General features: G+C 36.0%; 1 protein-coding gene across 2 annotated transcripts in view; it reads right to left on the reverse strand.

Moving 5' to 3' along the window:
- The window catches only part of SPATA5 (spermatogenesis associated 5), a 381,760-nt gene that overhangs the window by 277,785 nt on the left and 90,857 nt on the right, over positions 1–13,118 (reverse strand). For both annotated transcript variants that reach the window (XM_030815733.1, XM_030815732.1), the window contains exon 11: positions 12,092–12,301. In XM_030815733.1, coding sequence (XP_030671593.1) covers positions 12,092–12,301 — 210 coding nt within the window. The remainder of the gene's footprint in view (positions 1–12,091; positions 12,302–13,118) is intronic.

The following is a 13,118-nucleotide window of genomic DNA, read 5'->3' on the forward strand; positions in this document are numbered from 1 at the left end:
TAACACTTGTAATTTTTCCTACTGATTAAGATCATTCTGCATAATTTCGCCTTGCACCATCATTTTTACAGCCCTATACTACAGCCCTATACTACAGCCCTATACTACAGCCCTATACTTGCTTTGTCCTAGAGGGCAAAGCAAGAAATGCCTGTAGCATAGGGCTGTAAAAACGATTGTAGTACAAAGCAAGAAATGCCTATTCATAACATAATATAAAGTCAAATAAACAAAACTAGTACTTTTCATTTACATGTGGTAAATTAAGTTTTACACAAAGGGGACTGTGGACAAGGAATTAAGAAAGTGAACACTAAAACAAGGATCAGGGCCCACCCAATAAAACAAGCTTTAGATAAACAGCAGAGTGTGTTTTTGTTTAGGGGTTAGGGGTGGTAAGAAATTTTTATGCAGATTTTACTCAGTTTAGAGCAACTACCTAGGCAAACTGTGGCCTGACAATAATCAGAAAGGAAATTGCTGGGGTCACTGTTTTTATTGCAATTACCATCATGCCAACTCTACATTATTGCTGTTGTTCTTACGGCAATTGTCTGCAAAAGTCAAGGATATGGCATAAAATAATAATCCAGAGAAGAGATTTCTTTATTCAGGCAATATAACTCAATGTATATATACTGCTTTTTAATTATCTGGCTTAACTGAAGGAAAGACGTTAGAGAACCTGGAAAAATGGTCATTGTTCTCTGTAGATGATGAAGCTAACCTAGGCATCAATGTTAGAAAGTACAAGATTATGGTCATTTCATGATTTTTTTCTCTGCTGAGTACAATGTCAATATCTCGGTATCAATAAAAAGATTAATATGGTTTACTAATAAATATCCAACATACAGGTAAACATTCTTGATATTTTGTTTGAAAATGTGAAAATATAGTATAAAGCCTCAACCAACTGAAGGGTCACTCAACTGCCACAGAAAGGTGGACTACAGGACCTGTGGATAAGAATGAAACAATGCTTTTTCCTCCAAAACAAAACAAAACAGAAAGAAAAAAAATTAAGACATTTGAAACTCTAACTTGAAAATCTGGCACTGTGAAGAAAATATGCATGGGAATCATTCAAGTTAAGTGTTACTAATAAGGCATAATGAAAAGACTGCAGAGTCCCTAGAAAATATGACTTTGTACAGAACTATGTGTTGATGAATCTTACCTAGATGCCCTGCAAAATGCAACCCAAGTAGCTGAACTCGTATGTTGCGCTGGTCTTGAGTTTTATGAGAAGTCAGAGCAATTTCATTACCAAGGGAGGTTATTTTAAGCTTGAAGTTTAAGTTGCCAAAAATCACTGTATTTTGGTAGAAAGAGTTTAAAAGTCTATATTCATTTTCAAAGATAAATATTACACTTTACTACTAACAGGAAACTTACGGAATCATAGGCTGCGATGCCATACTTTTTGCTGCATTTGAGGTCAAACATAGATCAATTTCTTAAAAATGGAAGACAGCAGCAATCAGCATGTATTAATTTTGTGGAATCTTTCTATATGCTTACTATGTCTTATCCCTTTTACTGCTTGCAACAGTCTTCTGAGTTGTATAGTTACTACAATTTTACAGAAAAAAATATTAAGTGCAAAGAGGTGAAGTAATTTGTCCAAAGCCACACATCTTAGCAAATGGCAGAACTGGGATACAAGTCTTTTAACTGTTACACTTGACAGTTAGAGAAACTGCCCCAAATATTTGGCCACCATTGGCACAAAAGATATGCAACAGATTAAAGTACAAGTACTGTGACCTACTCATAGAATGTTATTAGCAGAAGGGCTTTAGGAGTCACTTAGTTTAACCTACTCACCTAAAACTGAGGCAAAGTACAAAGAGGCTGAGTAATATGCCAAAAGTCCTAGAGCTAGTTAAATGGCAGAAATGATAAGAATGCAGAATAGTGGTTTCCAAACCAGTACTCTTTCTAAAAATTATGACGTCCTGTTCTCTCTAAGTCCTTAAAAGAGAAATGAAGTGTCCCGTTAAGATTTTAGATGAAAGTTAATTTGGGGCTAGACAAAGCTGGCTGCTAAAAATAATTTTTTAAATTTAAAACACAAGATTTTACACAGTACCAGCAATCCAAATTCAAATGTATTTCTGGTGAGCAGATCGAGTGGCAAAGGTGAGGTCTAATTCTTTCTTAATAAATGGTAGCATAGGCTAATTTGAAAATAAGAATTTTATTAGTACCCGTTATAAACAAGAGACCATTTATATCTAACTACAATGTTTAGGTATATATAGTATAGTCTGAGTCCCATATTTGCTCACAAGTTATGTTACTTTTAAAAATGTATGTTAGTCTTGCCACATATTTTACCTCCTAGATAACATGTGCTTTACTGATAAGAATGATCAAGAAAAACTGCCATTAATAAGTACCATTAATTGTTATTTTTAATAGCGTTATTTTTAACATTCTATGGCCAATATTTCAAGTATCCAAGTTTACAAAATAACAAAAATATCATAAACACATGTGAAAATATTTGTCCAGCTGTTCTATTAATCTAGTGAGAAGTAAACCTGACTTATCTTTTTACTGTGCTTCATTATTTTACACTATATCAGTCACAAACTCGAGCATAATATTTACACCTCATGTCCTTACAATTTTGCCCCTTTAATCACTACTGGGTTTTTTTCAGTCCTCCCAAGGGCTTTTTAAATGTGTCTGACACCTGCCTGGTGCTTTTAGCTATTACAATTCAAATTAAGTTTTTATAAGTTCTAAAGTGTCTGGGGAAGGCAAGTTAACCTAAGTGTTAACTATGGTTAAATGTTATGGAATATGCTCATAAAAACCCAAACTCACATGAGATAGAATTACATATATGTAATGTGAGTAAAGGAACTTGAAAATTAATAAAAAGTACAGTATCAGCACATACAGAAGGCCATTTTGGGAAAGCACTTCAAAGAGTTGGAAAATAGGTTTTAATTACTAGGCAAGAATGCTGTGGGCAAGTAAAAACCCTGAAATGCAAGAGGGGCTGGCAGGGAAGGGAACAGAATTCGAGCTGTTCCTCTCAAAAAGTATAATACAATCCTTCGCCAAATTTATTCATTCTATTCAGGAAAAAGAAAAATGACACATTTCTTCAGAACTTACATTGCAGGGACCACGCTGGCTACAATTAAGCAAGTTGTAAAATGTGCATTTACACATATATACATGCCCATGAAATCCCCTTCTGTTATTAATGACTACTTTTGTCACTCTCAGTCTCCTTTACTGACTTCTCTGCAAAATCTCAAACACTGGTTTCCAATTTCCACATTTTCATCTCCATTTCCATATTTTCATCTCTCGAAATAATCATCCTCTTGAGCTACAAATCCATATATACAACTGCCTTTAGGACATATTCAACGTTTTGTCCCAAAGGCATTTCAAACTCAACACTGGTATTTTCTCTCTCACCTCCAACCCGTTTCTCCTCTTCTCCCTGGAGTTAGGATATTTCCATCTGCCAGTCATTGACAGTAAAAATTTTTATCACCTTTGACTTCTTTTCTTTCTCATTTCTCACATACAATCAACAACCAAGAGCTGCAGATTCTATGTTACCTGTTTCTTCATATTAGTTGTTAAGTCAAATATCTCTCCCACTAAATAATGAGTTGATACATAATGAGGAGTCCATCTAATATATTTGTTTACTATGCACAGTGCCTGACACACAGAAGGTGTTATTTTTGCTATTCCAATTGTAAAACTTTTATAAATATTTTTAAAAGTATTACAGACATGACATTGTAATATTTATTTCATCTCTAAATTTCATTCAAAAAGGAATTGAGATGGAAAAAAAAAACTAGTCTCTCTACATCAGCTAATTTATCCATGAATAAAAATTAAACCCAACAATAAAATGTGCTTGTTTTTAAACTTCTTATCAGTCTAAAATTATTCTTCTTTTTCTAAATCTCTCTAGGTCTTCTTAGATTCCAAATGCTAAAGGTTTTGTTATAGTTCTTATTGTCATTTTCTGCTTTCAGATAAATGTTATTGATGGAATATTTTCACATCAAGACATCTTTTTTTATATATCAGCTTTATCAACTGATAAAAGCCCAACTCAAAAAAATTAACATATATATAGTCTTAACATATGATGCCACAACTTTAAGAGTATACTGTACAAATAATGACAAATTTAAGTAAATCTGATCTAACTTCTTCACAACCTTGTAAAACTGACAATGGCACAATAACTATTCCACTTGTCCCAAGAATAACAGATTCCTATTAGTTATTCCCTAACAGTCATTCAAACAGGGATAAAACTAAGTATATGTCTTTGTTTAATATTGACGTTAATAACTGCCGATTTAAGCAAATAAGGCACACAATACAACACTATTTGCTGAAGTCAACGGAATTTTTAAAGTTAAAACAAAACAGAACTCTAAAGGAAATTAAATAGAAACTTAAAAGATTTCAGACTCTAGATAAGCCCGAACAGTAATAAACCTATAGAAGGAGAATACAGAGTTAGGATCCACAAAAGGCATGAAATGACATAGTTCCTGGTGAGACTAAACTGGAAGCTGCACTCAAGGTGAAAGAAAAAATAACCAAAACACTAAGAGAAAGAGTTCTTTATAGTGTTGGGGTCTGCGTTTGGGGCCAGAACTAACACACACCTTTATAGGCTTCAACTGAGAAATGCAGTGAAACAGGCAAGTTCAGGGCAGCCCCAAACCAGGTTCCCCAGCCAAGTTCCTCTCAGGGCTTTTCCCAGTAACTTTCCACTATCATTATGGGCAGGGGGACTATGAATAGGAGAGGTCATCAAAGCCCTCACCCATGAAATCCACAATCTTCTTCATGATTCTTCTTTGCCTTACTCCATGCATCCTGTTCACTGCAGTATAGAACTCAGAGATAGCCTTTTACACTTCCATTACTTCATCTACAATATGCCCAGATCTATTATACTGACCTCAGAATTTATTTAAATATATTTTATTTTTTAGCAAAGTTTAAGATTTACAGAAGAATCGAGCAGAGAGTACAAACAGCTCCCATATGCCCACCCGTCCATGTACACTGTTTCCCTTATTATTACTATCTCATATTAGCATGGTAGATTTGTTACAATCAGTGAACCCAGACTGAGATATTATTAAACTAAAGACCATAGTTAGTTATTCAGATTTCCTTAGTTTTTCCCTAATGTCTTTTTTTTTTTTCATTCCAGCATCCTACCCAGGATATTGTAACATTACATTTAGCTATCATGTTTCCTTGGGTACTGTCTTGGTGGTGACAGTTTCTCAAACTTTCCTTGTTTTCGATAACCTTCACAGTTTTGAGGAGTACTAGAGTCAGTGATTTTGCAGAATGTCTTTTAACCTGGGTTTGCCTAAAGTTTTTCTCATGGTTGGAGAGGGGTTATGAGCACTCAGGAGGAAGACAACAGAAGTAAAGTACTAGTCTCACCACATCATCCAAGGGTATATATAGTCATTCCTCAGTATCCACAGGAACTGGTTCCAGGACCACTGTGGATACCAAAATGCACACATACTCAAGTCCCGCAGTCAGCCTGTGGAATCTGAGGACATATAGTTAGCCCTTCTTATTTGGGAGTTTCCATATACCACAAATATTGTATTCTCAATCTGTGTTTGGTTACGGAACCCACCAATAATGAAGGGCAACTGTATTGAAAAAAAAGTATTGAAAAAAATTATGTTGTTCAAAGCATCAACTGTACTGTCAACATGACTTAATCACTGAAGATGTTAACCTTGATCATCTGGCTGTGGCACGGCTTGTTAGGTTTCATCATTGTATAGTAGCTCTTCTCCCCTCTTTCCATATTAAATTCTTTGGAAAGAAGCCCACACTCAAGGAGTGGGGAGTTACGCCCCCCAAAAACTTTTTCATTTGCCTTTTTAAACATAATGCTCCCCAAAGCTTATAATGTACAAATGTTATACTTTTCTGGATGAAAAAAATGAGACTTACAGAACTTGCTTAAGGCTGCAAAACTAAAAAGTGCTAAGGTTGGGAAGTAAATCCAAGCAATGTAAATCCCAGCTTAGTGTTCTTTTCATCGTGACATACTCAATATCAAGGGCACAAATTATATACTAACAGGTAAATCTTAAGCTCCACATTGCCCCACCATCAGTCTTTTTCCAGGCACTACTATTTCATTCAACAGTTTCCTGTATCTTTGGCCGTGATTGCCCTTTCCTATTAACTTTTACTCCTAAACCAAAGCCATGTTATTTTTCTGTTTTCTTTGTCCTAGAGAAACAAAATTACTTTTCAAACCAGTTCCCAGAAACATCTTTCCACTTCTCTGAACCTACCCTACAGAAACTACTCAAACTACCTTCCCAGGTAACTTTGTGTAATTAATGAAAAAAGCCATCGGACGCTAGATTTAAAAAAAAAAAAAAAACAGAAAGGAAAATGGAAGAGCATGTAATACAGTGGTTAAGAGCTCAGACTCTCGAGTCAGAAAGTTCTGAGACTAAATTTCAGTGCCATCACCACCACTTAGACCCTGGAAACGTCACTTAACCTTCTTAAAATCATTATCCTTATTTGTAATCTTAAAACATTCTGCAATTAAAAGAGCTGTGCAGTTTTCCATGCAAAAATTTAAAAACAGAAACCTAAAGATGAATTTGGAATTTTTAAATTTCAGATTATCTTGTACGTTTGATAAGAGAATATTAATATATCTAGTTAAATGACGAATAGTAATTACAGATGCTCCTTGATTTACAATGGGGTTATGTCCTGATAAACTCATCAAAAATTGAAAATATCCTAAGTCGTAAAGCACTGAATATACCTAACCTACTGAACATCATATTTTAGATTAGCCCACCTTAAACATGCTTAGAATGCTTACACTGGCCTACAGTTGGACAAAATGATGTGGCAACACAGTACGTTCTAGAATGTTGGCTGTGTACACTCATTATCACATGGCTGACCGGGAGCTGTGGCTCACTGTTACTGTCCAGCATCATGAGGGAGTACTGTACTGCATATCACTAGCTCAGTAAAAGATTAAAATTTGGGCCGGGCGCGGTGGCTCACGCCTGTAATCCCAGCACTTTGGGGGGCCAAGGTGGGTGGATCACAAGGTTGGGAGTCCAAGACCAGCCTGGCCTACATGGTGAAACCCTGTTTCTACTAAAAATACAAAAATTAGCCGGGCGTAGTGGTGGATGCCTGTAACCCCAGATACTTGGGAGGCAGAGGCAGAGAATTGCTTGAACCCGGGAGGCAGATGTTGCAGTGAGCCAAGATCGCGCCACTGCATTCCAGCCTGGGTGACAGAGTGAGACTTCGTCTCAAAAAAAAAAGATTAAACTTCGAAGTATAATTTCCACAGAGTGCATATCACTTTCACACCATTGTAAAGTAGAAAACTTTAGTAAATTCAACCTAAATTGGGGAGCACCTGTACTCTGAATTGTGCACTACTTTGAATAAACCACAGGTTTTTCTGGAAATGAAATCTATTTTATACAATTCTTCTCTGAGACAAGTATAGAGAAAATTTCCCAAAAAGTCAAGGATATACTAAGCTCATTACATTCCTGTACTCACTAGAATGATTATTTGCTGAAAATCCCTGTCAGAGACCTAACCACATTTCTTGCAGAATTAGTGACAGTTCTTCACATAGTAAAGCAATGCAGCTATCCCAGGGCAATTATTCTACTGTAGCACAAAAGCAAGAGAGAAGCAGAGAGGAAATTTCAACTGGAAAGTATTTTACATAATTGGCCCAGATAACAAACTAAACTTACACAATATATCAAATGTCACAATCTACACAAAAACACATACATATGCTAGAGGGCATTAAGAGCCCACACAAGCCAAGGTGAAGTCTCCACCCTGAGTACAGTACATATCTTTTAATCCCTGTTCAGAAAAGATGCACAGAGGAAGCTAAAAGTTTCTTTCATAAACTTAGAGGAAGAAGTGTAAATCTATCAAAATATCTTGAAGATTAAAAGTAACTACCATTGTGAAAAGTGATAGGGAGTTTTTCCTTTCAATCTGTTTAAAATACTTGTGTTTCCTAACTAGCTAGAGAATTGTAGTGTATGTCTACTTTTTCTGATCACTTTCAAAATGTGTAATATTTGTTATTTCAAAATTTCAAACTAACTTGTAACACTTAAATCTTGTAAAAAACAAATATATAGGCTGAAACCAAACATGTAGGTTGAACAAAAGTTGCCAAGTTTTTTAAACAGGAAGTTAAAATTAAAGAGAACAGGGCCAGGTGCAGTGACTCATGCCTGTAATCCTAGCACTTTAGGAGGGTGAGGCAGGCAAATTGCCTGAGCTCAGGAGTTCAAGACCAGCCTGGGCAACATGGTGAAACCCCGTCTCTACTAAAAATACAAAAAATTAGCCGGGCGTGGTGGTGCACGCCTGTAATCCCAGCTACTCGGGAGGCTGAGGCACAAGAATCTCTTGAACCCGGGAGGTGGGGACTACGGTGAGCTGAGATCGTGCCACTGCACTCCAGCCTGGGCAATAGAACAAGATTCTGTCTCAAAAAAAAAGAGAACAGAATATGAATTCTCAACTTCTTTGGCTCCATTTTCTTAAGCTGTATGGTATTGCTACTTTAAAATTTTCCTCACAAACATTGAATAGATGAAAATACAAGGACCAATGAAAATGCTAGTAGAAGGCAAATTATTTTCATATTCCCAACTTTGTATTTAAAAAAATTTTAAACCTATAGGAGAGTTGAACAAATAGTACATGTTGAATATCCCTAAATCTAAAAATCCAAAATGCTCCAAAATTCAAAACGTTTTGAGCTCCAACACGACACTCAAAGAAGATGCCCATTTTAGCATTTTAGATTTCAAATTTTCAGATTAGGGATGCTCAACTGGGAAGTATAATGCAAATATTTCAAAATGCAAAAAAATTCAAAATCTAAACACTTCGGGTCCAAAGCATTTTGATAAGGGATATTCAATTTGAAAAATAAAAACCCATCATTCATTAAGTATATCCTCCATACAGATTCAAAAACTGAATGATATTGTCGAACTACACTAAATTCTAAACTGAATAAAAATCCACACTAAAAATAAATTAGTAACTAGGACATGTAATAATCTCTGAGTTATGAACTCAATTGATTAAGATAATTTGTTAACATCATGTGGCTTTTCTGTCTGTGACCTAAAAATCTAATGAAAAAGCTCAAATAAATGAATGTGTGCCTGGTTATTTTACACAGCAGTGTACAAAGTTAAACCTTTCAAAGAATCATTTACAATTTCCTCATAGTGAAAAAAAGACTAAAAGTGAAATTGTCTAAGGTTATGAAATGTTTATGTTCAAAAAAGATAATAAATATATTTCTAAGTAATTCTAGGATAGTCCAGAAAGCAGTCTTAGTAGTATCTAAAATTATTACCCTAGATCACAAAAAAAGTAAGATACTAGTTTGTAAGAAAGTAAGTGTGCTCTTAAGAGTTAAGTCTAAAACAACAGGTGCTGGGGAGGATGTGGAGAAATAGGAACACCTTTACACTGTTGGTGGGACTATAAACTAGTTCAACCATTGTGGAAGTCAGTGTGGTGATTCCTCAGGGATCTAGAACTAGAAATACCATTTGGCCCAGCCGTCCCATTACTGGGTATATACCCAAAGGATTATAAATCATGCTTCTATAAAGACACTTGCACACGTATGTTTAGTGCGGCACTATTCACAATAGCAAAGATCTGGAACCAACCCAAATGTCCAACAATGATAGACTGGATTAAGAAAATGTGGCACATATACACCATGGAATACTATGCAGCCATAAAAAATGATGAGTTCATGTCTTTTGTAGGGACATGGATGAAGCTGGAAATCATCATTCTCAGCAAACTATCGCAAGGACAAAAAACCAAACACCGCGTGTTCTCACTCATAGGTGGGAATTGAACAATGAGAACACACGGACACAGGAAGGGGAACATCACACACCGGGGACTGTTGTGGGGTGGGGGGAGGAGGGAGGGATAGCATTAGGAGATATACCTAATGCTAAATGACGAGTTAATGGGTGCAGCACACCAACATGGCACATGTATACATATGTAACAAACCTGCACGTTGTGCACATGTACCCTAAAACTTAAAGTATAATAATAAAAAAAAAAAAAGAGTTAACTCTAAAACTTATTTGATGAGGACTTGGCTCACAGGTTCTCAAATAAGTTTTAGATTTCCAGTAGACAAGAAAAATTCTAATACTATGAATATACAATCGTAGAATATACAAGGTAAGAACAGAAAAATGGAGATGAGAGTAAAAAGACTAGAAAATGCCAGTAAACACAGCCATCCCCATTACCACATGATAAAAGGACAAGGACCACGGAGAAATCAAGATGTCCTGGGAAATTTCAAAATCACTCAATACTTCAACTCTTAAAACCGCAACCTTTGCAGTGTGCAGCAGCTCACTCCTATAATCCCAGCACTTTGGGAGGGTAAGGCGGGAGGGCTGCTTGAGGCCAGGAGTTTGAGACCAGCCTGAGCAACACAGTGAGACCCTGTCTCTACAAAAATGTTAAAAAGTTAGCTGGTGTGAAGGCTCACACCTGTAGTCCTAGCTGCTCAGGAGGCTGAGGCAGAAGGATAGCTTGAGCCCAGGAATTTGAGGTTACAGTGAGCTATAATCACACGACTATACTTCAGCCTGGGCCATAGAGTGAGACCGTGTCTCAAAAAAACAACAAATAAAACTGAAACCTTTAAAACTGTAGTTGTGATTCCCCATAGGTGATCATGCTGTAAATGGTCTCCTCCCCCATCTTTACTCTCCAATATCTTCCAGAAAATAAAAAATATGTTGAAGATATTGACTCTTAAAGAACAAACAGCTTAATCACACCTAAGTATCATTCTATATAAATCTTAAGTAAAGCCAAAAGTTGACAAACTGCTCTGAAGTTTTATACTTTCAAATTGCCAATGATTTCAATGTTCTAAGATAGAAAATGCATTCTGGGCCGGATGCAGTGGCTCACGCCTGTAATCCCAGCACTTTGGGAGGCCGAGGCAGGCGGATCACGAGGTCAGGAGATCGAGACCACAGTGAAACCCGTCTCTACTAAAAATACAAAAAATTAACCGGGCGCCTGTAGTCGCAGCTACTTGGGAGGCTGAAGCAGGAGAATGGCGTGAACCCGGGAGGCGGAGCTTGCAGTGAGCCAAGATCACGCTACTGCACTCCAGCCTGGGCGACAGAGTGAGACTCCATCTTAAAAAAAAAAAAAAAAAAGAAAGAAAAAAGAAAATGCATTCTGTTATGCAAAAAATTCCCTGGTAATATCAAAACAGATGATCATGTGCCTTTTCTGAAATGAATTGATAGTTAATCTATTTAGGTATATATTTTTGTGATACAGTCCACAGAAATGGATTTACGGTTTTATATGTGTGGATTAAGTACCTGGATATATCATAATGTTACATAAAATTAATATCTGGTCCTAAAGTAAGTGTACAACTACTCATCATGAAAGATTATCTATCCCAGTTAATGGGGGCAAAGCAATGAACAAATAAAACCTGTGTGTGGTTCAGAATAAAAACGATGCACATATACTTCCTGACTGGAAAAGTATTTTTAAAGAATTTAGTGTACTATAATAAGTGTCTTGTTCATTTGAAAATTCTAGGTATGTAAATATTGAATTCACTGTCATGTTTATCTTTAAGTCCTGGTTAAGCAAAAGTCTATAATTAAAAATGTAGAAACAAACAAAAAAAAAGATTAGTTTCTGTTACACGTGGATATAAGAAATATCAGAATCAAGAAACTAAATAAAGCAGTCTTCTCAATGTCTACCATGATTTGCTGATTACATGCACGAATTTATTTCTTATCACTCATCTCCCTATATTATATTGCCATCCACATCAAACAAAAAAAAAGAATCACCGCTCCTTAAGATGCCTTTATTCATTCTCCTAAAGGTAGGAGTCAGAGGATGGGCATCAGGGGAGGCCGAGAGAGAGTAGCGATTAGAAAATTTAACATCCTACCTTTATAGCTAGAAAATTCAGTCCACTCTCATTGGCCAAAGCCTTTGCTATCATTGTTTTAGAGCACCCAGGTGGCCCATACAGAAGAACTCCTTTAGGTGGCTGAATACCCATTCGAATGAAAGACTCTGGATGTTTTAAGGGCCATTCCACAGCCTGTTTCAACTTCAGTTTGACATTTTCCAGTCCTCCTATATCTGACCAGGATACCTGAAAAATAGAACATTTTCCAAATGTAAGTTTTGCCAGGACAAACAGAACTAAAAAAAAAAAAAAAAAAACATATCATTAACAGAAGAAGTGCAAAAAAGAATAGAATCATTTAAGAATCAGGAAAATCCTTTAAAAAATTCCAAGAATATCAAGAAGTAAATTAGGAGTACATAAAATGTGAACTGCATATTGTAAAAATACTAAAAAAATAAAAAAATTCTGCTTGTAAGTCTCATATAAATAACTGTTTAAATGATTGAACATATCATAAAATCTAACCTTCTAGAAAGATTCAGAAGTTCGGTTTCATCTGTCTGAAAGTGGTTTGAGTCAAGTCATCCAAGGTCTCATCTATATATCTAATTTCTTATACCTCTTTTTTAGCAAAACTACTTCCAAGCATATTTTTGTACATCTTTATAGGACACACAATCATTTTTATCTGTGGCATATAAAGTATCCCCAAGGTTTTATTTTTCTCAACTAAGAAATACCCCCAGAACAAGACAGCTTTTTATATGTCTTAAGAATATACGTGTACCAGAAAACGTACACAAGAAATAGAATAATGAGACAGGAATCCATGTGTTAAAGAACCAACTTTAACAACCAGTAACCATGAACAACCACAGTTCAACAGAAAGGATACTAAGTACAATAACAAACAGAAAAGGCCTTTGGGAGTTCCCAGGAAAAAAAGATTACTTCTAGCTGGAAGACAAACCTAAAACCCAACTCTTGAAGGATAGATGAGATTTGGAAATGCGAGAACAGGGAAATGGCTAGGTACAGGCCAAAAAATGACAGAAAGCTC

Source organism: Nomascus leucogenys, chromosome 7b (assembly GCF_006542625.1).
Source record: "Nomascus leucogenys isolate Asia chromosome 7b, Asia_NLE_v1, whole genome shotgun sequence".
Lineage (NCBI taxonomy): Eukaryota > Metazoa > Chordata > Mammalia > Primates > Hylobatidae > Nomascus > Nomascus leucogenys.